This window comes from Salvelinus fontinalis, chromosome 42 (genome assembly GCF_029448725.1).
Source record: "Salvelinus fontinalis isolate EN_2023a chromosome 42, ASM2944872v1, whole genome shotgun sequence".
Lineage (NCBI taxonomy): Eukaryota > Metazoa > Chordata > Actinopteri > Salmoniformes > Salmonidae > Salvelinus > Salvelinus fontinalis.
In genome coordinates, this window is record NC_074706.1 from 21,135,280 (window position 1) to 21,163,105 (window position 27,826).

The window sequence follows — 27,826 nt, forward strand, 5'->3', positions numbered from 1 at the left end:
TTCAGAAACCTTTACAGTATGACATGTTTATTGTTATCATGATTGATCTCTGTTGGATCTTTAACATCTGGGAGATAAAAGGGATTGCATCCCCGGAAATGACCTTTCGGAGCTTACATTAAAATTGCACTTTAATTGCACTCTAAAACAGCAATGTTTGTTTATATAAAAACAATATTATTATGATGAAACTTTCGCGGAGGATGTAGATTGAAAAAAAATAAGAAAAAAATGAACAAATCTCTAAATAAATTAAAAAGATATGTTGTAACTTCTTTACAAAGAGAGGACTGACTGACACGTCCAATTAGATCACTTATCGCCCGTCTGTTTCATTTTCAGAGAAAGAAAACAAATGACAAAATACATACAAAAATCTTTATCAAATTCCCTCAATCTCCAAACCCAAAACATCAGCTAACCTGTGACTCTGGACAACAGGGTCTTAACAAAAATAAGAATACATATTTTCTTTGCTCAAATTCCCAGCTAACACACAACCACCACACAACGTTGTCTCACCGTTGCAGTGTTTGCTGTCCCTTCAGATCTGTAAACTGTGTGACATCGTTAAACAGACGTGTGTTTTTTGTGATAGGGTGAGAGGTGGCTGTGGTGGTGCTAGTGGTGACATCACTATAGACATCATTCTCCTTCTTCATCACTTCTAAAAACAAAATGGCGGCAATATAATATTTATAACGATGCTGGTGCACGACTCAGCGTTACGGTCAGCAGTGGTCCCAATCCCATGAGCCTCTCCTTCTAAAGTCAGGAAGTTCTTTGAGAAAGGAAATTCCTCTACCTAATCACCGTCTTCAGACAAAGCGGAAGGTAGGTATGATGCCTTTAGAGACACTGATCTAAGGCCAGTTTTGTGTTTTACCCCCCAATGGTTAAGTACGATTGGAGTTGGAGGCTGATCCTAGATCTGTGCCTAAGGGGAAGCTTCTACCTAGAGGACAGACATAAAGGTCTATGGCCTGGCATCAACCAGCACTTTATGGACTAAGCATTAAGCAATAACGCTGTTACATTGTAGTGCAATTTAATACAGAAGCATTTAACCATGTAGACATGTAAATGTCTGTTCTAACATGGATGGGAAACAATGACTGACGGATGGATGGGCGTTTTACTTTGTAAGCATGCAAACAATACCGAGAACACACTGCTTCCTGCATGTTTGTGGGATGACCCCTTTTTCAACCCCGAAACACCATATGCTCCCCTCCTTGTAGCACTTGTGTGTCCGCTCCAATAGGAGGTGTCTAACACATTGTTAGACTGGAACATTCTACTTAGTAAAACAGAACAGTGCTAAAAGTGTATTTTGAGGAAGTGTTATTTTGAGAGATCAGCAAAGTCAAAAGGAAAACTGTTTAAGTCCTGACTTTAAGCCACTGTATGTGGCTGGGCTACTGCACTTTTGGCTGACGATGGGGTAGAGGGGGGCATCATAGTAGCAATGTGATACAGCAGGGGTAGGATCAACTAGGAGTCCCACTGCAGAATAAATGGCACATGGTACAGACCAAGACCAACCAATAACACCAGAGAAAATCTGACAACAACATAGTAAAATCAACACGCAAACAACCTGGGAGTATAAGTCCTTCCATCTTCTGTCCACCTTGTCACACACATGAATAGAAAAATAAGCTAGGCAATACAATTCAATGATTGATATATATATATATATATTGAAAAAATCATAAAGCAAAAACAATACTTTCTCATTCGTCAAGTCTTTTTTTTTTTTTTTTTTTTACAATCTGTTTACAAAAGAAACAGATTTGAACTACTGTATGAGGCGGTCACATTGACTGAAAAAGCAACGTGGAAACATGAGATACATTTGAGAAAGGGTGTTGTAATCTTCTGTTTGGGTAGCAGGTTGACACTTATTTTCATGAGTCTTGTCCTAGAGGCAGAACTGAGCAATTTCCCCTTAGGCCAGCTGGAAAGTCAAAGTTGGCTATATTGGAAAAATCCATGAAAACTAAAATTAGCTTTTTGGTCTTAATTCAAGGATAGGATTAGGCATTAGGGTTAGTAGTGTGGTTAAGGTTGGTGTTAATGTTATGACTTTATGGCTGTGCCAGCTAGTGACCACTCTGCAGAGCTGCCTCCAGAACAACATTCATGACGAAAAACGCTAATCTGCGTTTGGGTATGGCTCCTGGGGATGTTCGTGTGACTGGCAAAGTTTCCTCAAGTGTGGTTGAGATCATCACAACAACAAAAATCTTTGAAATGGTCATAGTTTGGTGTTGAAAAACTTTTCTTTCTCTTTCTGTGGGTGAATATGTGTGTTATCCCCCTCAGGCAGAGAGATGAGTAGGGAGTAGGGAGAGTTAGTTCATAGTGCTGATGTCATCTTCATTGCCCTGGCAACTCCTTTACACTGCACTCACTAGCCATTTAGGTTATGTCGGAAAAATTACCCAGAGTGCACATAGAGCCGTTTCTAGGCTTTTCCCAGGTTTATTCTCTCTCTTTTTTCCCCTCCGGAACTCGAGCTGAACTCTGCCCCTTTGCTCTATCTAATGAACCGTTTGATGTGATTGTGTTTGTAATATCTGGCTTTTAAGCCATGTTTAGGATAAAAAGTGAAGTTGGAGGAATACATTTACGAGCATGATGTTAAATGGTCCCTTGGATTATGGTGGTCTTGTCTCTGTTCAAGTCAAGAGGCTCGTATTTGGTTCTGTTCAGTTCTCACTGCTGCAGCCCTATCTGTGCTCTCTGTGCTGGTACAAGGAACATGAGTTCAGCTCTTCCTAACGTAGGTAGAGAAAGAGCAAAGAGCTATAGTGGTTAGGACTGGAACATTCTGGAAACGATCCCAAAATTAAAAGGTTTTTCATCATTCTCGATTGGACGAATCTTCCAATAGGAATATCTGGAAAACCTGGGAATTTTGGGAAAGTTTTTGGAATTTTCCATCCTTAATAGTGATTATGAGAAGCCTTCACGTTTGAGCTGAGATCTAAGAAACAACCTGGTTTTGTTATAGGAAAAGCAGAAATGATATTTAGGTAAGACAACCAAGGTGTTTTGTTTTCTCTTGCTGAGAAGGGCAAGCGGCCGTTCCTTGTGTCCTACTCAAAAGGACTTAAGGTTCAAAGGCTATTTCCACAAGGTAGGATATACTACCGTATCGTACAGCCAAACTATTCTCCTGCTCTTGATAGTAGTAGTCTGGTATTTCCTAAGACATATGGTTGTCTGACTGACATCGACCATTCAACTGACACTTTTCGAATAAAAAAGAAAAAGTGCCAAAACAAAAGTTGGTTCGTCTCAGATATCAGGGAATCTGATCAATGAAGGCAAGAACATTTAAAACCCAAACCCGAATATTCTCAATGCAGAAATCAATAATACAGTAGGGTTGATTTTTTTAAATGTTATTTCAATAAGCATTACCATGAATTATAATAGGATAAAATATTGAAAACTTAATGAAGAGTATAAACAGTAACGCATGACGAAGGAAAAAAAAAATCTTCATATTTTTTACAATTTTATTTTTTATGTATAAACACTGTACATAAATTACTTTCTCTAAGAGGCTAATATTGATGTACGGATAAGTTTGGAATTTTTCATCTTAATAAAAAAATCCATAAAGATACTGTCTCACATTGTTTTTCAAAAGATTGGTTGGATATGATTCTTTCATTTCATTTAATTGATTAACTTCCTCCATACATACACACACAAATTGTCTCCATTGTATACACACACACGCACGCACGCACGCACGCACGCACGCACGCACGCACGCACGCACGCACGCACGCACGCACGCACGCACGCACGCACGCACACACACACACACACACACACACACACACACACACACACACACACACACACACACACACACACACACACAGATAGACAGACAGACAGACAGACAGACAGACAGACAGACAGACAGACAGACAGACAGACAGACAGACAGACGCACAAAACCTCCCGATTCCCAAAACGTCCCACTTTGATCTAGTATTGGTAAAGGTGTCACTTGGTGGGAGCTGTTTTGTCCCTTTTGGAAAGAAAAGCAGAAGAACGAGCAAGTGGTTTCAACAAGTGGTTTTAACTGTCTTGTTACCACCATTGGAGACCCGTGGTCCTACTTCGAACAACAACACTACCTTTTTCAGTACGCAAAGGTCAAAGGTCAGTCGTCAGGATGTAGAATCAGATTATAGACATTTGTCCTTTGTAAGAAACCAGAAGGCTTTTTTTCTATTGGTCCAGACGTGTTGTAGTGGTATGCGTATGTAAACACACTTCTTCTTTCTTTTTAAAATATGTTTTCCGAAAGCAAATTCAGGAAGTCTATTTAAAAAAAACAACCTTTTTTCCCCTTTCACAAACCGAGAGTTTTGACTTTTTTTCTCTCTTTTCAAGAGAGTCCACAGTCCATTCAACGCTGTATAGCACATGGGACAAACATTTGCGTCAGTTGGAGCCGTTTTGTTTGATTTTCAGGCCCCACAGTGGTAGTATTAGGTTTAGTTCAGTTTGAGATATTTCTACATTTTACTGTTTGTTTCAGCTAGTCGGCGCTAAACACAGCACAAGCCTGGACCCTCCCCCTTTTTAGAGAAAAGAGGGGAGGCGAGGGAGGTTTGGGTGGAGGATTTGGAGGGGGTAGTCTCTTTGGCGGCCAGTGCCGAGGATTCTGTCTGTTACCTCTTCCCTATTTCGCTCTGCCTGAGGAACTGGATGTTGTTAGCGGAGTCTGCTAGCTCGGGGTACTGCTCTATGGAGAGGACGTAGTACCCATCGTAGCCCAGCACCTTCCCTCCGCTCAGCAGCTGCCTCTTCTCCCCCTCCGTCCACAGCCTCACTCCCTCCTCCCCCTCCCTCACCCGTTGTTGCTCCCTGGACCAAGCACTCGACAACGCCTTCTGCCTGGCCTGCTCCAGCACACGCGCCTTCTCCTCGTCCAGAGTCATGCCGTAGCGCACGTGGAGCGCTAGAGCGCCGTACTGCAGCTCCACGTCGGCGAAGCGCCGAGTTCTGCCGTTCACCACGGTGGTGGACTGGGACACAGTCACGTTGACGCCGTTCTCCAGCGACTTCCTCCCGCTTGTCAGCCTCAGCGCTCCCAGGTCGCTCTCCGGTAGGCTGGTCTTGATGAAGTAGTGCGTGTCGCGTCCCTCCACCGTGAAGTGTAGGTCCTCCAGGTAGAACGCATTGTTGAGGACGGCGGCCACCTTGATGCAGTCCTCGTTGGCGATATTCAGAGCGTTGGTGACCACACGGCCCTGCGTCACCGCCAACATAACACCCTTACCGATCAGCGACTTGGCGGTGGCGAACCACAGCCAGGGTTTCTCCCGGTTGGAGCGCCGGCGGCTCAGCTGGATCTCCGGCATCCTCTCGAAGGACAGGAAAGCCTTGGCTTGCCGGGTCACTTCCTGTTGCACCCCCGAGATGGACTGATGGGAGGAGTCAGAGAAGGGGGAGAAGAGAGGGAGGAGAGAGAGGAGAGAAAAGTCTAAGTTACACAGATATCAAATCCAAACTCTCTCTCCTTGTCATGGACAGATATAACTGAAACTTTTATGGCGTTGCTCTAGCCTCAGTATGTAAAGCCTGTTGTGTTTCTTTACCCACTGGGCACACTGTGGTTAAATCCACATTGTTTCCATGTCATTTCAATGAAATTACGTTAAATCAATGTAGAATAGATGTTGTAATTGATGTCTGTGACCGGTGGGCGGCTATTCCCCTAGTACTGTTTTACCATTAAAAAAAAACGAAATTATTCTCCAAAAAACGAGGGACAATATATGACACCAAATCCCAGATTGACATGGTGAAGAAGTGTCCCAGCTTCAGTCATTCAAAGGTTCCCTTTCTTCTACAAATGTCCTATTTAACATGGAATATTGTTTTAGCAAGAAAAAGATCACAGGGAGAACTTTGTTTGTTTGTCATGAGAAAAAACACAACTGCAACGACAACAAAAAAGTCATTTTTCAGATCAATGCTTTATTTTTCTACATGTATTTTTTAGAAATATGGGATTGTTGGGTTTGTGAGGAGCAACAGCACAGCTTGTTAATTTCACACAGAGAGAAGAAGAAGAAGCGACAGTCATGGCAACGTAGTTAAACCAATAAGGGACTCATTTGCACTTCAAATACGTATGTATAACGACTTTATTTAAAGACAAACCGGAGAATGATTCAGCTGCGGTATAATTGGTGTGTGTGTGTGTGATTTCTCTGTACTTTGTAGCCGTGGGTGAACTGTGGACCACCCTGAACGTTGTTGGTCTCTTCTTCACTGGCGGTGCGTCATAACAAGCTAAATCAACACGGTGGGTTGGTTGATCTTCCAGCCAGCTGTGCTGTGAGATTGTGCTCATAATTTCAGTTCGTCAGTACAACCACAGTACGGAAATGAGAGTGGAGATAGCTAGCTAAGGTTAATAAACCGCAGAGCGAGGTGGAGGGATATGACAGTGGAGATAGGGTAAATAAACTAGACTAGAGGGAGGGAGGCGGAGGGATACGTTATACCGGAAGGTTGTAATAAACCAGAACGAGGCGAAGGGATATGACAGTGGAGATAGAGGGTAAATTAACCCCAGAGAGAGGCAGATAGTACGATAGTGGTGATACAAAGTAAATAAGCGGACGGGAGGGAGGAAGGGATAGGGGAGGATGGAGGGGTGGAGGGAGGTAGGAAGGCGGAGGGATACTACATACCGGCAGGTCGTCCCAGAGCTGGCTCTTCTTCATCTCCAGGGACGGCTGTGTGAGATCGAACTTGGGGATGGGGAACCCGGGGATGGCATTGTGAAGGTGGAACCCAAACGTCACCAGCCAGATATTGACATCTGCAACCATGGAAAAGTGAATTACATTGTGACCATGAGAGAATAGACCACTGAGGGAAATGATGTCCCAATGTTTCAGATTAGGATAGGACAAACTGGATTGTCCCGAGGGGAAAATAGTCATTTCGAGTCATACCTTTCATGTTTAGCCAGAACTATTATCATGTGGAAAGGGTAACTGCTGAAAACAATAGCAATATCATTGTGATGCATAGCAATGAGGTAATATGCCACCGCCAGACAATTACTAAAGTTCACAGCCATAAAATATTCATACTAATAGTCTATTCACAATAGACTGTTTATCTATGGTCATCATGCAATGACAACATGTCCCTACTGTATTGCCATAACAGGCCTTACCATTCTACAGAGCAAGGTACCAGACATATATAATTGTATCTGCTTACCTAAGCTATAGGGAGTAAATCAGAGTGCATTAAAGGTCTCACCACAGTCCCTTATCTGTGATGTACTCCATTTGTGACATACTCGTTCTTCTATAAACCATCTAGAAGGTTTATGTCTTACATAAGCTATAAGCAGTCAACTAGAGTGAATTCACCGTCTCCCACCTGTGACGTACTCCTTGACCTCGTGAACTTTGCTGACAGGATTGTTGTTCCGGAACATGTACAGGTTGAACGGCGCCGGATCTTTCCCGACTCTCGTCCACGTCCCGATGTCTGGGGTGGTCCAGCGCCCCGCCGGGATGTCATAGTCCCGGTCGCCGAAATGCAGCAGGCGCGTCAGGGGATCGTAGAGACCCCCGTGGAAGCCGATCACCAGGACAAAGTCGGGGTTGGAGTCAAAGTAGACCTCGCCGTAGGCCGTGTACTGCACCTAGAAAATTATCACGAAATACATTGAATAACTAACACCTCGCTGGATAGGTAGATTTAGACTAGCTTTTATCGGACATAAAATCCAACTAACATCACATAGAGAATCGGGGACTGTACACGAGGCCTTTCCAACTGGTCTGAAACCTTACCTGCTATCCAACTAACATCACATAGAGGATCGGGGACTGTACACGAGGCCTTTCCAACTGGTCTGAAACCTTACCTGCTATCCAACTAACATCACATAGAGGATCGGGGACTGTACACGAGGCCTTTCCAACTGGTCTGAAACCTTACCTGCTATCCAACTAACATCACATAGAGGATCGGGGACTGTACACGAGGCCTTTCCAACTGGTCTGAAACCTTACCTGCTATCCAACTAACATCACATAGAGGATCGGGGACTGTACACGAGGCCTTTCCAACTGGTCTGAAACCTTACCTGCTATCCAACTAACATCACATAGAGGATCGGGGACTGTACACGAGGCCTTTCCAACTGGTCTGAAACCTTACCTGCTATCCAACTAACATCACATAGAGGATCGGGGACTGTACATGAGGCCTTTCCAACTGGTCTGAAACCTTACCTGCTTCAAAAGAAGCCCATTACTACTGAACACTGCTAGAGGGGTTCCGGTGTTGTCACAGGCAATATAGAACTCCTCTCCGCTACTGATCTCCATGGCGAAGAGGTGTCCCTGCAGGTCATAGTAGAGAGATGTGATCTCTGAGCTGCTGTGGTTGTAGACGTGAGTGATCCTGGTCGGGTAGTTCAGGTCTGCATAGAAGAACTGCAGGTGCTGGCCAAGGCTGGTTCTGGAGGCCACACGGCGGCCCAACCCGTCGTAGCGGTACTGGATGGTCCAACTGTTGGGGGAAGGGAGGGAGAGGAAGAGAGATTTTACAATTAGGAAACATTACAGAGTATTAATAGCAGTGAATTATTTGAAACAATTTACACATTTACAAGAATTATCATCAAACAACACAATACAAATGAAATACATATTTTCCCCCCGCAAAAAACGTCAGTGGTCCAGGTTTGGGTGTATGTTTACAGTGGGGTATGGATGGTACAGTCAGGTAAGGTCACCAATCGTCCAACTAACCTGTTGCCTTTGCTGTAGACGCGTTCTAGAAGGCCCTTGGAGTTGTACTCAAAGATCTCAGCTCCTCTCTGTCTCAGGAACCCGTCATCGTCCAGCCGGTACTGGACGTCCCCGAGCCGCGTGATGCGATCTCGGAGGTCGTAGCGTAGCGGAGTGAGCCGGGCGCTGTTACCCGGGTTGAGCAGGTGGAGGTTGCCGTTCAGGTCGTAGTTGTAGCGCCACATCATCTTCTCGTTGAGGTAGACCGTCTGGAGCTGACCGTCCACGTCGTACTCGTAACCATACTTGGTCGTGTTGGCGAACGGTCCGATCTTGATCTCGCGTTTGGTCACCCGGCCCATGTTGTCATACTGGATGGTGATCCAGTACATCAGGGATCTGAAGATCTCGTACTGGATCTCCTTGATCCGTCCGTGGACGTCGAAGTGCTTGGTGTAGGTCATGACGGCCGTGGAGATGATCTGGTTGATGTCGTAGTAGATCACACCGAACTTTCCGAATTGTTCCACCTTCAAATCAGATGAAACTTTATTTATTTAAAGTGCATTTAAATCACACACTTTCAGTAAAATAATGAAATGAGAGAAAGGTTTTTAAAAGGTTTTAGACGTGATTGAAGAACCTCACCTTCCCGGAGATGTCGTCAAACTGGTAGAGGTCGATTGGCAGCGGCGTCTCGTTGATGACAGCCTGCATGCTGGTGACCCGGAAGCTGTTGTCGTAGGTATAATCAAACCGTGCGTTCACCATGCCGTCCTCACTGAACCGGAAGATCTGCCGATCCACCAACGGTCCAATCTGCCGGTACCGGATGGAACAGATGAACCCTTCACTCTGGAGGTTCACCGTCTTCAGCACACCGGCTGTCTCATCGTAGGTGAAGCTAACCCTCGTAGAATCATACAAGATCTCCGCCATTTTGTTCTGTCGTCGGTACTTGTAGAGAATTCTACGACCTGTTGATATAGAAGTGGGTGGTTATTCTGTGTACAACACCAACATAAATTCCTAGCAATATTTGTTGAATGGCAATACAGTTTTAGGGAAGTTTTCTTGACGTTTCTGAAAATGTTCTCTTTTTTTGTGATAATAAAAAAAATGTACTTGATGACAGACGAGACAAAGACGTTAGACATACTCAACACATAACACAACCATAACACTTCTGAAAGTTGTCTGACCTGTCCCTAGGTGGGCCACTCTGAGGAGCTGTCCGTCTTCGCTGTAGTCGACGGTGACCGAGGCGTTGCTCTCCGGGGGGTTGTAAATGTTGCGATAGTAGCCCAGGGAGCGGATGGTCTGCATGGTGTGACGGGCCACCGAAGGCATGGTGACAGCAGACAGGCGGTCCAACAGGTCGTAGTCAAAGATGTACTGACGCTGGCTGTGGAGCAGGAGCACCATGGACTGGAGGGAGGAGGACGGAGATGGAGGGAGGAGGAAAGGAGAGAAGAGGAAAAGAAGGATGGAGATGGGAGGAAAGGAGGAGGGGGAGTGATGGGAGGAAAGGAAGAGAGAGAGAGAGAGAGAGAGAGAGAGAGAGAGAGAGGAACAATTAACGGCACAATTAATTAACTCTAATGTACATTACAAATTCCAATGGAGCGCTAAACCAGGTATTAACATTCCACTTCCTGAAAGATTTTCTCTCTTTTAATTGAGTTATCCTTGACCTCCCTCCTCCTTCCGTCCCTCCCTACCTCTCAGTATCTAAACGCAGAACTCTGTTAAATGCACTCCACTGCATTAATTCTACAGTGTTCTGTAATTATTGGCCTCTGCTGGCACTCTCCTTTCTTCTCCTCCCGTGTGTGTGTGTGTGTGTGTGTGTGTGTGTATGTGTGTGTGTGTGTGTGTGTGTGTGTGTGTGTGTGTGTGTGTGTGTGTGTGTGTGTGTGTGTGTGTGTGTGTGTGTGTGTGTGTCTGTTTGTGTATGAGTGCATGTGTTGAGTAGCGTAGGGTCTACCTACTAATCTAATAAAAGGTAGGCACCAGCGGAAGTCACAATCACTTTGCCAAACAGCAGGTAATTAGCTACTTTGCATAGCGGCGGGGGGGGGAGAGTGGAAGTGGATGGTTACGTCGGAAATGGCACCCTGTTCCCTATGTAGTGCAATACTTTTGACCAGGGCCCATGGGGCTGTGGCTAAAAGTACTGCACTACATAGGGAATCGGCTGCCATTTGGGACGCAGTCGTTATGCTAGTTAGCGGACGGTTGGTCGTAATTTCAACAACAACATTTTTTTTTACTGAAGAGTGGGTAGGAAGTAGGAAGTAGGAAGGTAGGAAGGTACATAAGTAGGAAGTAGGAAGGTACGATGAATAGCTGAGCAGAGAGCACCTTAGTGAGTCAATAACAACAACATCACTCCAGTCCCTCCAGGATTCAGATATGCATCTCTGTCTGCCTCAGTGCCTTAATGTGTGTGTGTATTGTGTGTGTGTGTGTGTGTGTGCGCGGCGGTTTGTTTGTGTCTCTCTCTCTAAAGAGGGAGTCTGCCTGGAGGATCCTTCACCTTGTCTGTCATACATGGACAGACATTAACACAAGCTCCCCAGGCACTGTGTTTCTGTCCCTGTGTATGTTTGTCTGTTTCTCTGTATGTGTGTATGTGTCTATGTGTGTGTGAGTGTGTGGGTACTGTGGCAACACATGTTTGGCCGGGGATATTTCTCTTGCTGGTCACTCTGCCAGAGCTCTTGGCTGGCAGGCAACCACTGGGTGGGTGGGTGGTGTGTGTGTTGTTGTGTGTGTTTGTGTGTGTGTGTGCAGGCAGGCAGACGACGACAACCGGGTGGGAGGGAGGGTGTTGGGGAAACCATACATATTTAATGAGCGAACAGACAAAGGCACGCACACACTTTTCAGCCCTGTTTCAAACTTATACTGAACTGAAATATAAACTATTTCAAAGATTTTACTGAGTTACAGTTCATAAGGAAATCAGTCAATTGAAATAAATTCATTAGGCCCTAATCTATGGATTTCACATGACTGGGAATACAGATATGCATCTGTTGGTCACAGATACCTGAAAAAAATAAAAGTAGGGGCGTGAATCAGAAAACCAGTCAGTATCTGGTGTGACCACCATTTGCCTCATGCAGTGCGACACATCTCCTTCACAGGCTGTTGATTGTGGCCTGTGGAATGTTGTCCCACTCCTCTTCAATGGCTGTGCGAAGTTGCTGGATATTGGCGGGAAGTTGAACACGCTGTCGTACACGTCGATCCAGAGCATCCCAAACACGCTCAATGGGTGACATGTCTGGTGAGAATGCAGGCCATGGAAGAACTGGGACATTTTCAGCTTCCAGGAATTGTGCACAGTTCCTTGTGACATGGGGTTGCGTATTATCATGCTGAAACATGAGGTGATGGCGGTGGATGAATGGCACAACAATGGGCCTCAGAATCTCGTCACGGTATGTGCATTCAAATTGCCATTAATAAAATGCAATTGTATTCATTGTTTCTAGTTCATGCCTGCCCAGGTAGCCTAGTGGTTAGATCGTGGTTAGTGGTTAGATCGTTGGACTAGTAACCGAAAGGTTGCAAGATCTTTTATTTCAGCTGATGAAACATGGGACCAACACTTTACATGTTGCGTTTATATTTTTGTTCGGTGTAGTTTATTTGTCATTATGTAATACGTAACCTCTGTGATCGTCTCTACAGTTTGTCCTGGAAGTGAGAACGGAGAAAAGTTTCTGCTACTCTGGGGAATCAGCCTGGGATCTCTCTCTCTCTGCGTCCCACGCACCCACCCACCCTCTCTCTCTGTTCCACCCTCTATCACTTGCTCTATTTCTTCTCTCTCTCTGTTCTCTCTGTGTTGTGTCCCTGTGGCCTCCCCATGCTGTCGAAACCCCGGCTCCAGCCTCCTCCTCTCCCCTGGGTCTCGTTTCCATAACTCTGGTCTTCACTAGTCCCTCTTAAGCCATCGCTCTGTACACTAACATCCACAAACAATGTCCGTTTTATCTCCCTGCTGTTGCTCTCTCTCTCTCTCTCCCCTCCCTCTCTTTGTCTCTCTCTCTATATACCCCTTACTACCTAAAGGGAATATGGTCCTTTTATAGCCTGTGCAGATTCCCTTGTATATTTTTCAAAGCATCTTTCCTGTTTTGACACTCATAGCTTTCAAGGGGGCCTTCAATTACTTTTGTGGCTTTTTTATTTTTCACTGTTTCCATCTTCAGAAAATGACCTTGGTTTTTTTTTGTACTGACAATGAAAATAGACGCCTATTCCCACCACTAATCCTTTTGTCACAGGAGACGCGCCGGTCTCTACAGGTTTGAACGGCTCGTCTATGGGCAAAGAGGGACATAAAGTGGTTGTGTTGGTGTGTGTGGGTGTATGGGTAAAGCTTACTGGGCGTTCGTAGGGAAGAATCACAGTGTACTTAGCACCTGATGCTGTAATGCCAGGGTGACGGAACACTGATGCTTCAGCACACAGCGGAGTGGAGTTTAAGGGTGACATTTGGACAGTAAACAAACGGCCCTGCGTTTGATTGACCAGCTACTCGCGGTTCAGCTACTCACCAAAACACGAGTTGGAATGCAATAGATCGGTGATGCAAGTGCCTTCACACTAAGTCATCAACTACTTTTCCACAATGTTTTTGCACCGTCAATATGGGGTGTTTGCTGGTGTCGCTGATCATGGCACCAGAGTGTGTGTATGCGTGTGTGGTTGTGGGTTTTCAGCTGGCAGCACGTTCCCCAACTGGCAGCATGTTTTGTGAGCAAAAAATACAAAAGACTAAAAACACCAGGAAATCAGCTCCAAGTGATTTTAATTGAAGAAATCTGTTCCCAAGTATTCCCATGCATAATAGAGATATATGTGATCGTATATAAATGTAAGCAAGGTCTGAAATGATTATGTTTTAGTCAAACATTATATCTGTTTGGACTTCTTCCGGTCAATTTGCAGTCTATAAATGATGTCCCGGACCCCTGACCATCCGGCTCAGAATCTAGTTGATGATCCCTAGTCTAGTTCCTACCTTATCCAGGTATGTATAACTCCAGGTCTTTCCATCGGCGAACACTCGGGACACAATCCTCCCTTGACCATCATACTCCACCCTCTCTGTGGTGGGACCCCTCTGTAGGCTGGTCACCTGCCCCGTGCTGGAGTAGGTAAGGTTGACTGACAGCAGCTTACTGCTGGGGACCCACAGAGTAGGGTGGCCCTGGGTGTCATACACGATCTTCAGCAGGAACTTCCTGTGGTCGTCGTAGATCTTTTCTGTCCGGAGAGTTCGGTCGTAATCCACCGAGAGAAGGTTTCTGCCATTCACCTTTAGAGAACAGAAGAAGGGTTGGACAGTTTTAACTTAAATATTGTACAAATCCAATAAAAAGGTTTGCAGTCTAAGGAGTAATGTTTATTAACAATACATTATTTCGACTTTATTCAAATGATTCGGACAGATTGCTGAACTTTTAAAACAAAAATCTAACAAACACACAGGAGAAATTATGAAACTGTGAACTGAACCGGCTTTCAAAGTAAATTCCCGACACAGAGCCGCTATTTATCGCCTCCCAATGACTCCGCTGTTTGTTTAAACCACTGTTTACCGTGATCGATTCTCAAGAGCGACACTAAATTCATTTAAGGGATTTTTAGCATTCGATTAGCCGTTATTGTGAAGGGAGATTCATTAAAGTGAGAGACTGGCTGGCGTGTGTTCAAACTCTTGCTTTTGACTGCTTTCATAAATTACCCCCCCCCCCCCCCCCTAGGAATTCAGCGAGGTGGAGAGACCGAGAGAATGAGAAAGAGAGAGAAAGAAAAAGAGAGAACCAGAATGACAGAGAAAGAGAGCGAGAGAGAGAATAAGAATAATATTGTGGTGGTAACCATGCAGAGTCTCTCTCTCAGTCTAGTGGGAGCCGAGACTCATTTGAAGATGACAGGGGCCCTCGGAATGCCGCCGAGACACACCGAGACACTAGCCAACAGAACGTGACCCCGGCCTCAATTTATTCCCCATAAGAAAGCATGTCACTTCCTGCTGGGATGGATGCCGTGGGGACACCCACCTAGCCTACATGCCCGCACCCCCATCAGGTTTTCATGTTGCCAGCAAAATGAGGGAACGAGAAAAAAACAGAGAAAAAAACCAGCAGAGGATAGATGTCAATATGGCCTTCATGTTTTTGTTGTTGTACACGAAGGCCCCTGATTCCTCCTGGACATTCTTCAGTAATGAGACGAGGAGGCTGAGATCCAGACAGAAACGGGATGAGTCCCAAATGCCACCCTACTCTCTACATAGTGCACATACAGTGTCCCTATGGGTCTTGGTCAAAAGTAGTGCACTGTATAGGGAATAAGGTGCCATTTGGGACATACAGAGAGCAGTCTGAGATGAGAGCAGTCTGAGATGAGGACAGACACTAGGAGGAGGAGTGGTTAATACCTCGGAGACCAGCCCTCTTCTCTGACAGAGGCAACGGCTCAGAATAGATGTAGCAGGAAGTGTGTGTTTGTGTCGTTGTGTGTCCCCTCCATGTGTGTGTCCCATTAGCTTTAGTTCACATACAGGAGGCATCAGATATGGGAATTAGGGAATTAACCCTTGAGAAGTCAGCAGGAAAACAAAACCTTTTCCTTTTGTTGGATAGATGGTAATGACTTTCAGATATTGTTTTTGATGTTGGAAGAGACAAAACAATATGGCATCGTCGTCCCTCGCTAACCGCTGACAAACTGTCACTAATTTGAGCCGTTTAGATGGTGATAACGAGGAGACGGAAACGTTGACAATGAACCGAAGACTATTTGATATGGAAAATAGTCTCACTCCTTTCCAGTGGTTAAATCCATATTGTAGTTAGCGACAAACCCCGACCAAGACCCGTCCTATATTGTAGCCGATGTTTGAATGATGTCGTGGTAAAAACGAGAAGGAAGTGTCAGCCGAAGATCTGACTAAATCACCTGCAAGAGAAGAGAGTGAAACCCCAACTGTTAAAATCTACATCAGAAACCCCTAGACAGGTAGTAATGATGTTTTAACCAGCTATACCTGTTGGGAAGTGTGTGCAAGGTGCCAAGCTGTCACAGCAAACATTTTTTATAAGAAAGCCCCAACCTCCATATCTGCCTACAAAACAAAATGGCAGCTCCTCTTTAGCCTTATGCCTAAACCTAAATCAAGACCAAATACCTCATTTACCTCTTCGTATATTTTGATGTTATAGCTATTTGACTTTGCGGCTTAAACAAAACAACAATCCAAATAAAATGGCCGCCACTCTCCTCTTCCTCCCGCCAACATCCTCCCTTCTCACCCTGAGCTTCCTTCCGAACACGATGACTTTCCCCCGGGTCTGCTCTTTGCGGAAGCGCCACTCCACCAGGTTCTGCCCGTTCTCCCCGGGCAGCGTCATGTTCCTCCGTGCCACCGTGGGGTTGGCAGCGCCCGCCAGGATGTGGGGCTCCGTCTGGTAGTGTGTGTCCATCCCGTTGGCATAGATCACCCTCAGAGAGTGGTCATAGCCCACCTGGTAGCTGTTCCTTAGTTGGTCTGTGGTGGAGAGAAAGAGAGAAAGTCGAAAATGTTTTAGTTCGAGTCCTGAATGCTGATTGGCCGACAGCCGTGGTATATCAGACCGTATACCATGGGGACAACATTTTTAATCCTATAATTATGTTGGTAACCAGTTTATAATAGAGATAAGGCACCTCGGGGTTTGTGGTACACTGCCAATATACCACGGCTAAGGGCTGTATCCAGGCACTCCACGTTGCGTCATGCTTAAGAACAGCCTTTGTAATATTGTGGAATATTGGTCATATACCACACCCCCTTGGGCCTTATTGCTTAAATAAGCAACATCTGATTTCAGATTTGAGAACCCCATTCTCCACTTTTGTTACATAAAGGATGGAAGCTTCCTATGTTGGGCCTGCATTGATAGAACCCTTCAAGGTTCCTCTCCTCTCCTCCTTTCTTCTCCTGTCATTTCTCGTCCACTCCTTTCCTTTCCTCTCCTCTCCTCTCTCCTCCTCATTTTATCTCCTCTCTCCTCTCCTGTCCTCTTCTCCTCTCCTCTGTCTACAAACAGACAGTTACTGTTGTATGATTAAGTATATTGATCTCTGAGCTGTCTTTAATTGATGACCTCTTTAATAATGAAAGGGGATCAGGGATTAATGCCCATTGAGTAATTGGTGAAGTCATTAATATTGTGTTGACGTTCGACTAATCAATGCTGTTGGTTATCAACGTGGCGCATTAATATTCATGACTGGTACTCACAACGTTGAGACACACAGATATGTGTAAACACACACACACACACACACACACACACACACACACACACACACACACACACACACACACACACACACACACACACACACACACACACACCTCTACTTACCCTGGACCAGTGTGTAGAAGGAGTCGATGGAGGAGAGGTTGGTGGTGATGCTGACGTCCTCGTCGCGGCCGGACGTCTCAATGTCCACCGTGATGGCCCCGGTCATGTCCCCGTGCAGGTTGGTCACCACCCCCGTAGGAAACGTCACATTGGTTAGACGACCCTCACTGTCATAACTGGAGGGAATGGAGATAGATAGAAAAAGAAAGAAAGAAAGAAAGAGGGAGAGAGAGGGGAGAAAAATACGAAAATAAAGTTATATGGAATTGTTTTTAGAATGTCATACCAAGAAATATTTAGCTATTTGATTTAGAATTTTAAGACCCCTTGAAGTATCCCCCCCAAAAATCTATATTTGTATCTTTACTGCTATTAGCCCATACAAACACATTGAATAACAGATTCACAACATGGAACAACAGATACTCCCACCCAAAATATCTAAAGGAAGTTTGTTTTGAAGTGTCTCTCCTATATCTGAGAGATATAAGAAATATCAGGTATTCTTTATTTTATTTACATGTATTTAAGTCAGACACTGTAGAACTGTAGTCATTGTGATGTTGAATAGAGAGGTAGCAGGTTGCAGGTTGAGGGGACGATGTATGAATGGCTGCTGGTTTGTACGAGGGGATAGGGGTCAGGGTTTGGGTTTGGGTTCAGACTCAGAGGCAGTCTTTTTGACAAGGGCTCTGTGGTAAAAGTTTGGGGCTATGGAAGCTGTAGTATGGTGGAACACACTGCAAAGGGAACAACTTGCCTGGCTAGCTGACTAGGGCCTTTGCTGTCCCATATGGCTGGGAGTCTATTTTGGTACCTGGAGTGAGTGTCAGTGTGTGTGTGTGTGTGTGTGTCTGAGCTAACCTACTATCACATTTAGAGAGAGATGTAGTGACAGCCCTGTGTCTGCTGGTGTATGTCTGCTCTGGGAGTAACAAGCACTTTGTGACTCTCTCTGTCTCACACTCTTCTCTCTTTCCCTCCATATTTCCTCCATGGTGACAGTGGGTGTGGCTCCCAGATGAGCTCTCCTCCACACACACACACACACACACACACACACACACACACACACACACACACACACACACACACACACACACACACACACACACACACACACACACACTGTATAAGTACAGTACAAGGTGAAACGGAACGTAAAGTTTTCTATGAAGATTTCCCCTGAGTTGTGTGGCGTGTGTGTGTGTGTGTGACAGGGTTTTGCTGAGCAGGCATTGTTCAGCCCCTGTCTTACTGATACTGATCAGATGGAAGGGCAGAAAAGATGGCTGCTGGCTCTATAGTATACACACAGCCAATCACTAGAAGATATAGGATGATGAAGGACATCATGCTGTCAGAGTTAGGACTTAAGGGACAAGGGACACTCACAAAAAGGGGGACACTGACACTTCCTTACACAGTCTTAGGGGACAACAGAGGGAGAGAGACTTCTCTTAAAGCAGCTTTCTGAAACACAACCAGTGGGGCAGTCAGTTTATGAGTCAGATTGTCAGTAAGTCAGATAGTCAGTCAGGCAGATTGTCAATGAGATAGTCAGTCAGGCAGATTGTCAGTCAGTCAGACAGTCAGTCAGTCAGACAGTCAGATTGTCAGTCAGATAGTCAGTCAGATAGTCAGTCAGTCAGACAGTCAGTCAGTCAGATAGTCAGTCAGATTGTCAGTCAGTTAGTCAGTCAGGCAGATTGTCAGTCAGACAGTCAGTCAGTCAGACAGTCAGTCAGTCAGTCAGATAGTCAGTCAGGCAGATAGTCAGTCAGTTTATCAGTCAGGCAGATTGTCAGTCAGGCAGATTGTCAGTCAGGCAGATTGTCAGTCCGGCAGATTGTCAGTCAGGCAGATAGTCAGTCAGTTTATCAGTCAGTTTATCAGTCAGATAGTCAGTCAGGCAGTCAAATAGTCAGTCAGGATGGGGCCCCAAGTCCCACTTACTCATAGAAGGTGGTCCATCCTATCTGTATGGTCTTGGTGGCGAGCAGCCCACTGTTGCCGTGGTAGGTGAACAGCACCAGCTCTTGTCCCTGGGCCGTCAGTGTCTTCAACCCGCCATTGGTCCCGATTGTCAGCCAGATCACCTGGTTGTCCGGGGCAACGATCCGCACCGGCATCCGGTTGGGGTCGCGGCGGATCCTCAACGTGTTTCCACTACTATCCGTCACCGCTGTAACGTCCTCCTCGTTGCTATAGCTGAAGTTGTACTTGTAGTCACCAGTGACGAGAGACATGGTGAACTGGTGGGTTCCGTTGGAATCAAACACGTAGAGCTCCTGGGACGACGGCGAGGCCACCTCGAAGGAACCCGGGCCGGAAACGGCGGCGCCCGACGGCGGTTGGTTGCGGCGGACGGCGCGGATGCGGATGTTGCCCAGGTCGGCCACGTAGAGAGTACCGTCGGGCGAGACGACAAGCGAGGAGGGCGAGTTGAGGCGGGCGTCTTTGGCGTAGCCGTCGCCCGTCTGGTAGCAGTCGCAGTTGGCGTCGTTCTTGCAGTCGCAGTCGGACAGAGCTCCGGCCAAGGGCGTGATCTCGCCGTCCGTGGACACCTACATGTACATGTAAAGTTGAATCATTTAGCAGATGCTCTTATCCACAGCCACTTACAACCAGTGCAACGAGGGTAAAAAACAATGACATAACAATCATTGAAAGATATTCAAAATAGGCGCCATCTGCAAAAACAGTGCCAGCAAGAATGACAAATACAACGTTGTTCTTGGTCTTTTTCCCCCCTGCGTTTGCATCTCACGACATGTTATTGAACTATATTATAATACTATATCACCTGGCGGATGCGGTGTATCTTCTTCTCATCAGTCTCGGCGATGTAGAGCACGCCACTGTAGGAGAGGGCGATGGCAGCAGCTCCCTCCAGCATGGTCTGCACCGCCCGCTTGCCCAGTGTGTATTCTATACCTGGCACCTGGCAGTGCATGGGACGTCCCGCCACGATGCGCACCTGTTGGGACACAGCAACAACACAAGTCAAAGAGGTGACCGGTATCTTGACGAAGGCTTATTCAGCCCCAATGTGTCGGTGCATCCTTCCATCTCGCCTTACCCATCATGCATTGTTCCCACTACCAGCTTGAACTTATTTGTGTATGTAATAGAAGTGCTCCTATGTGGGAGTGTGATGGTCACCTGTCTGTTCTCAGTGATCTGCAGCACCACATTGTTGTCCAGGACATAGATGGAATTATCCATGGGGTTGATGGCCAGGGCTGTGGGCCACTCCAGACGGACCTACAGCAGAGCAGAGCAGAGATTCATTAGGATCCTCATTATCCGACGCCAATGGTGACAGCTAGCCTTACTGGGGTCCGACACGTAACCAAAAAGACATTACAGACCCCAAAAACACTGAACAATTTACATCCACTTAAAGGAGACGAAAAAGGAATCAACTAGAACCGTTATTAGCCTCACGGGGTGAAAACTCTTCGCAAAAGTTCCGTAAAGATGACAGAAACAAACAAATCCACCCACAAACACAGAACAGGTGAGATGTGAGTCTAGTGCTGCTTTGCACCCCCCCCCCCCCCCCCCCCCCCCCCCAGAGTGTCTGGCCGTGACACTGATGAAGAAGGATCCTTTACTTCTCAGGACTTATACATTGTGTGCTTCGCTCTGATTCAATTTAAATCAGCCACTGGGTCATTTTTTACATTTGAAGACAAACACACACACACACACACACACACACACACACACACACACACACACACACACACACACACACACACAAACACACACACACACACACACACACACACGCGCGCAGGCCCACACTCACTTGCGCATGCACACCCCGACACACACTCTGCGAAATGATGCGTTCCCTCATCGCCTGAGGGAAGCAACTCTCTGCTGGCAAAACAAAGAGGAGAGAGAAAGAGAGACGTAAACGTTAAAGTTTTATTGTCTAAACGAGACTTCTCTCTCATTCTCTTTCCATCTCCCGGTGGAGGAGCAGGGTATGCTGGCGGACAAAATGTGCTGGTAAAAGATGATATGAAGAGAACACACTCCCGCCCCCCAGCCCAACCACTCCCCAAAACACACACTTCTGCACCATTAGTGTTGTAGAGCTCCGGGCACAGCGGTAGTTAGGGATCTGCTGTCTTCGGCCCTGGACCCGACGTCTTCACCTCACCCCCGACCCTGAGTGACCTGGCAGGTTAAGCGCCTCGGCGGAGGACCATTAAAAGCTAATGACGCTTTTAGCCTTCAGCTCGACCACATGAAAGCTCTTCCCTGCCAGTTACAGACCATGCATTATACATAACTAAAGCTGCACTATAAAGAGCCACTATTTGGGCACTTGGTACCATGCAGTGACTGGAAGACAGACTGTGTTTCTTACTTTGCCTCTCAAAGTGCTACAAATACTTAACCCCTGCTTTTTCCCCTGTGGAAATGGAAGTGGAGGAAGATGAAAAGACAACAGGGCGTTCCTATCTATTCAGATGCCCAAAAACATCAGTTGAGAGAGAGAGAGAGAGCTGGCGAGAGAGAGTTGGAGAGAGAGTTTGAGAGAGAGAGCTGGAGAGAGAGAGTTGGAGAGAGAGAGTGGTATAGCCTTGAAAGCACTGAGGCTTTGGAGGGGACTCCCCTCTCTACAGTACAGCATGTGTATGGGAACATTTTATTTCATACCCCCGCCATGTTGAGGTGACAGTGGTTGGAGGTTGTGTGGATGTGTTTCTGCTGCCTGTTTTAACTGACACAGAGCTGTCTTCCGTTTGTTTTTGCTCCATTGAGTCCCAGGCTGCTTCCCGAATGGCACCCTATTCCCTATTTAGTGCACTATCTAGGGAATAAGGTGCCAGTTGGGACGCAGACATACTTATTCTCCCTCCCTGGCTGGCTGCGCTACACTGTGTCTCTTCCCCATTCTTCCCCCCGGACCCATGGGTACTGCATATATGTTCCTCTCTGAATAACTCAACTCTGTGTTTCTCTCTCTCGCTCTCTTTGTCACTGGGGACTCTCTCCCTCGCTCTGTGATTGTGACCGTGCAGAGGAGGAGAGGATGAGAAGGAGGAGGAGTGAGTCCAAAGAAGAAAGGAAGAGAGGGATGGAGAAGAATGATCTGAGTGAATCTGTCTCTGGGATGTCTCTGTCTGTTTTGAGAGACGGGGAATCAGAGGAAGTGAGGTGTACCGAGGATTGATATAGGGGTAGCTCGGGGAAAACACACACACACACACACACACACACACACACACACACACACACACACACACACACACACACACACACACACACACACACACACACACACACACACACACACACATTGATCTAGCTAGCAGTGGAAGGCACAGGGGACTCAGAGACAACACAACAAATACCTGACTTGCCCACACTGGTTATGCATCACATTAGTTCAGAACACTGTCAATATACTGTCAGTCAGAAAAGTGACATTCTCTTGGGCTCTCAGTTTGGCAACAAACATCAACGAAACGACCACCATCTAGACAGCACCATCAGTAGCCTATCACTCAAGATAACCCACTTCAGTGCTTCCCTAAAGCTCAAAATAGCCCATTCTGATTGGATAATCCAGGAGAAGAGCCTAGTAAGACCTCCAATAGGGGAGGCCACTTTCAGGAACAGTATTATGATTGACACATCCTATTCCTCTTAATCCTCAGATGATTCCTGTCTTTCAACAATAAAGTGAGATCCAAACTGTACCCTGAAATACCTGGAGTTGGATTTGGCCCTTAGAAAGAGCTGAGGCTGAGGGCCATAGTGCTGTCTGGGGTTGGGGTCAGTTCCATTTCAATTTGGCAATTCAGGAAGTGAACAACTGTAAAACCTCAATTAGACGCCGAGTTTCAAATGATCACCTGTCCCTTTTAATAGCTGAGGAACTGCACACATTTCAGCAAATAAAAGTCTCTTTCAAATAAACGCCGGGTCGAAATGAATTGTTTACGAGGTTACCATGAATTACCATGAATTACCATGAATTACCATGAATTGTTTACAAGGTTTAATGCTTGATTTGTTACATCGAAAAATTATGACAATCATCAGTTTATATCGCCAATAATAAACTGCTAGCCATTGGCTGCTAACAGCTGAGAACTGCTAGCTAACTGGCAAGCACAAACACAGTCAAGAGCCCTAGAAATCGTCAGAACCGACCAAAATGCACAAGGAAACATTTTGAATGTTTTTTTTAGATGTAATAAGACAAAAGAAACGTGACACAGTGTGTAAATGATAACACATTAGTGCAGGAAACGTGCAAATGAGCAAAAGCGGTGAGCACTAAGGAAATAGACTCACATAAAAGCCTGTTTCTAATAAGCAACAGTTGTTTTCAGTGATTTAAGCAAATAAACACCCAGGCTATTATTTAAGTTTTCTAGTTAAAATGTTTTTTTTCTCATTGTGTAATTTCAGTTTACTTCCTGAATTGGTTGAATTGAAATGGAATCGTCCCCAAACCTGGCACTGTACCCTACGCCATAGGGCTGAGTTCAGCTGTGTTGGTTGACTGGGGGCAGGTTTGGGGTATAGCGAGCGGCCAGCAGGGGGAGCTTTAGGCCTTTAATAGGCACTGCCACTCAGTAGGGGAGAACACAACACACACTGGCTGGTTCTCTCTGAGACAACACCCCTGTCAATACTAGCCAGCCACACCATCTACTACAGTCTACATCAAAGAGGCTATATGGACTGAATGTATATTGCCAAATTAGCACTTTGATGGTTTCAAAATGCTTTAGATAGTAAGAGTGACAGAACCATGTTCGTATATGTATGGCTCTGAACGATGACTCAGGGCCGCCATTAGGATAAAGTGAGTCCAGCAAACACTGGAGGTTTGGTGTGTGTTCGTGTTCAGGTGGATGTCCCTGTGTGTATGTGACCCACCTGTCTGATGTGCATGCTGGTGTCACAGGTCAGGGGTCGTGCTGAGGTGAGGTCGTTGGAGCCCAACAGGGTGGAGATGATCCCGTTACGATCCACCTTCCTGATCATGGTCCCGTCTACGAAGTAGATGTACCCGTTCTTATCTACCGTAATACCTGGAGTAGTGGAACAGAGAGGGAAAGTGATGAGAGGTAAGAAGTAGATGTACCCGTTCTTATCTACCGTAATACCTGGAGTAGTGGAACAGAGAGGGAAAGTGATGAGAGGTAAGAAGTAGATGTACCCGTTCTTATCTACCGTAATACCTGGAGTAGTGGAACAGAGAGGGAAAGTGATGAGAGGTAAGAAGTAGATGTACCCGTTCTTATCTACCGTAATACCTGGAGTAGTGGGACAGAGAGGGAAAGTGATGAGAGGTAAGAAGTAGATGTACCCGTTCTTATCTACTGTAATACCTGGAGTAGAAGCAGAGAGATGGAAACTGAGTTATTTGGATGTACAGTATACATACCTGCGTACATGCACATTCAGTACACATTCAGTACACATTCAGTACACATTCAGTACACATTCACACAGACATACTATACGCACATACACACTCCCATGCACACGCACACACAGCACCTGCCAGTCGGTGTATGTACAACGTGTTCGTATGAGTGTGGCTTGGGCATTTTTCAGGTCACTGCAGAAGGAAGCACCCTGTGAATAATTCACATTTTGATGTCTAGTAGTGAATTATTTCACAGGGCAAAAGAGGAAGGGAGGAAGGGGGGAGGGAAAATAAGCCATTTTCAGCGCTGTCTCCGCATTGAAAAGCAAAACTAAATAGGAACAATAGAATATAATCAAATCAAATGTGTGAATCGATAGCTGTCTCTATTTTGAGGACGAGAGTCTAGAAGAGAGGAGGAAGAGAAGAAAACACCCATGTTTCTGGTGGGATGGAGGAGGGAGGGAGGGAGGGAGGGAGGGTGGGAGGGTGGGAGGGAGGGAAGTAGGGAGGGAGGGAGGGATGGAAGGAGGGAGGGTGGGAGGGAGGGAGGGAGGGTGGGAGGGAGGGAGGGATACAGTAGGTAGGAGAGAGGGAGGGAGGGTGGGAGGGAGGGAGGGTGGGTGGGTGGGAGGGAGGGAGGGAGGGAGGGAGGGAGGGTGGGAGGGAGGGAGGGAGGTAGGAAGGGAGGGAGGGAGGGAGGGAGGAGAGAGGGAGGGTGGGAGGGAGGGAGGAGAGAGGGAGGGAGGGTGGGAGGGAGTAAGGGTGGGATGGAGGAGAGAGGGAGGGAAGGAGGGAGGGAGGGAGGGTGGGATGGAGGAGAGAGGGAGGGAGGGGGGGAGGGAGGGAGGGTGGGATGGAGGAGAGAGGGAAAGAGGGAGGGAGGAAGGGAGGGTGGGATGGAGGAGAGAGGGAGGGAGGGTGGGAGGGAGGGAGGGTGGAGGGATGGAGGAGAGAGGGAGGGTGGGAGGGAGGAGAGAGGGAGGGAGGGTGGGAGGGAGGGAGGGTGGGATGGATGGAGGAGAGAGGGAGGGAGGGAGGGTGGGAGGGAGGGAGGGTGGGATGGAGGAGAGAGGGAGGGTGGGTGGGATGGAGGAGAGAGGGAGGGAAGGAGGGAGGGAGGGAGGGAAGGAGGGAGGGTGGGAGGGTGGGATGGAGGAGAGAGGGAGGGAGGGTGGGAGGGAGGGAAGGAGGGAGGGTGGCAGGGTGGGATGGAGGAGAGAGGGAGGGAGGGAGGGAGGGTGGGAGGGAGGGAGGGTGGGAGGGAGGGAGGGTGGGATGGAGGAGAGAGGGAGAGAGGGAGGGAGGGAGGGTGGGATGGAGGAGAGAGGGAGGGAGGGTGGGAGGGAGGGAGGGAGGGGCAGGGGGGTTAGTTCATCTTCACTTCTGAGAAACAGACTGTTGCCATGGTTGCGACAACAGCGGCTAAAAGCAACTTCTCTCCCTCCTTTCTCCTGTGTGTGTATCTGAGGGTCCGCGCTCCTGAGGCGGTGTGTGTACCTGCTCCGCTGCTGATCCTGTAGGGAGGGGGAGGGGGGGGTGAAGGGAAAGAGGGATGGGGAGGAGGGGGAGAGAAAGAATGGATGGGAGAGGAGGGGTGTTAAAAACCCCTGCCGCATTCCGCCATGACCAGCAAGCTAATCAAAGGAGAGACAGATGAAGAGAGGAGGAGAATGGAATGAGAGGAGGAAGAGGGAGGGAGGAGAGAAGAGAGGGAGGAGGTGATAAGAGACGCTGAGTGGAGAGGGTGGGATGAAAAGAAGGGAGAATAGGAGAGGAGTGGCAAGGCTGAGAGGCGGCATGTTGTAAATGAAAAAACTCTCCCTCTCTCTTCTCTCCATCCCCCTCTCTCTTCTTTCCATCCCCCTCGCTCTCTAAGCCATCTGCTGCTAGCGACGGCTCGCTAACATTTATTTGCATTTCTCTACTCTCTCTTTCCCTCTCTCACACGTTACCGCCCTCCTAATGGTCTTCCGACTCGCTCTCTAACTGCAGTTTAACAGGCAACTGTGTGCGTGTGTGTGTGTGTGTGTGTGTGTCTAAAGGCTCTCTCCATTAAAATCGAGACTAAAAGCTTGTGCCTGCCAAAATCTCCCAGCTACTGCTCAGCCACCTCTCACCTCATTACCACCGGGGTGTGTGTGTGATAGTCACACCTGTGGGTTACAGACAGGTTTTATGGGGGCTGGCTGGTGCGGCGGGACAGACAGACTGACAGATTGCCTGAAGTGGAGTGTTGGCGGCCATACTAAGCAAGTATGTGGGAAGTTTCTGTCAGTCTGAGTCTGTGTGGTTGTGATTTAATGCCATGGTAGTATAATGGTAGTATAATGGTAGCATAATGGTAGTATAATTGTAGTATAATGGTAGCATAATGGTAGCATAATGGTAACATAATGGTAGTATAATGGCAGCATACTGGTAGTATAATGGTAACATAATGGTAGTATAATGGCAACATAATGGTAGCATAATGGTAGTATAATGGTAGTATAATGGTAGTATAATGGTAGTATAATGGGGATAGAAGCTTGCCGGGTAAGAGTGCTAAAGCCTTTTACCAAGGGCTGGTCTGTTTTTCTCTACAGGGAACTGTGCATGAATTATATGCCAGACCATATAATATGTGTGTGTGTGTCTATGTCTGTGTGCGTTTTTGTTGGTGTCTGTACCAATGTCCTGTGTAGTTGTGTGTTTTTCTGTACAGGGCACTGTAAATGTATTATGTCAATCATTTTGTTGTCTGTACCAATTTTCAGCATGTGGCAGTGTGTGTGTGTGTGTGTTTATTCCTCTGTCACCCTACCTTTGGGCCCCATGAGGAGGGCCTCTGTGGCCTTGCCCCCGTCCCCGCAGCGTGCCTCGTCGAAGGGGGGACACTGCTCCCCGGTTCCTGCCACCACCTCTCCGTTCTGGAGCAGCTCCTTGGTGCCCGTCAGGACCTTGGGACGGTAGATACGGCGGGAGTTGGTGTCTGACACGTACAGCTGCCCCGTAACCGGGTCCGTCGCCAGGTAGTACCGGTGGGCCGGGTTGTTGCTACGGAAACCAAAGTGGAGGAAGAGTCGACCGTTAGGGACAGTGAATTGCGACACTACAGAACTCACACTACAGCCACACTTCACATAAAGATACCGTACCACCAACATGGAAACTAAACAAAT

At 46.9% G+C, this 27,826-nt stretch overlaps 1 protein-coding gene across 1 annotated transcript; it reads right to left on the reverse strand.

The window, feature by feature from the left end:
• LOC129840916 (teneurin-3-like) lies at window positions 1-27,826 on the reverse strand. Its single transcript, XM_055908948.1, has 15 exons — window positions 27,469-27,826; window positions 24,167-24,321; window positions 20,414-20,515; window positions 20,055-20,228; window positions 19,205-19,815; window positions 17,249-17,424; window positions 16,151-16,386; window positions 13,852-14,148; window positions 10,013-10,238; window positions 9,459-9,787; window positions 8,832-9,340; window positions 8,310-8,589; window positions 7,447-7,714; window positions 6,741-6,871; window positions 1-5,462 (listed from the first exon to the last, which is right to left on the reverse strand). Exons 1-15 carry the CDS (start codon window positions 27,809-27,811, stop codon window positions 4,707-4,709), a joined length of 4,593 nt encoding a protein of 1,530 aa, XP_055764923.1. The 5' UTR covers window positions 27,812-27,826; the 3' UTR covers window positions 1-4,706.

Excerpts from the sequence above, each read along its gene's own strand:
- LOC129840916 (XM_055908948.1), bottom strand. The coding sequence starts at position 27,811 with ATGTTGGTGGTACGGTATCTTTATGTGAAGTGTGGCTGTAGTGTGAGT. Across the intron at positions 20,516-24,166 it reads CCAGCATGCACATCAGACAG|GTCCGTCTGGAGTGGCCCAC; the intron begins GTGGGTCACATA and ends GCTCTGCTGTAG. Across the intron at positions 9,788-10,012 it reads AGTGGCCCACCTAGGGACAG|GTCGTAGAATTCTCTACAAG; the intron begins GTCAGACAACTT and ends CTATATCAACAG.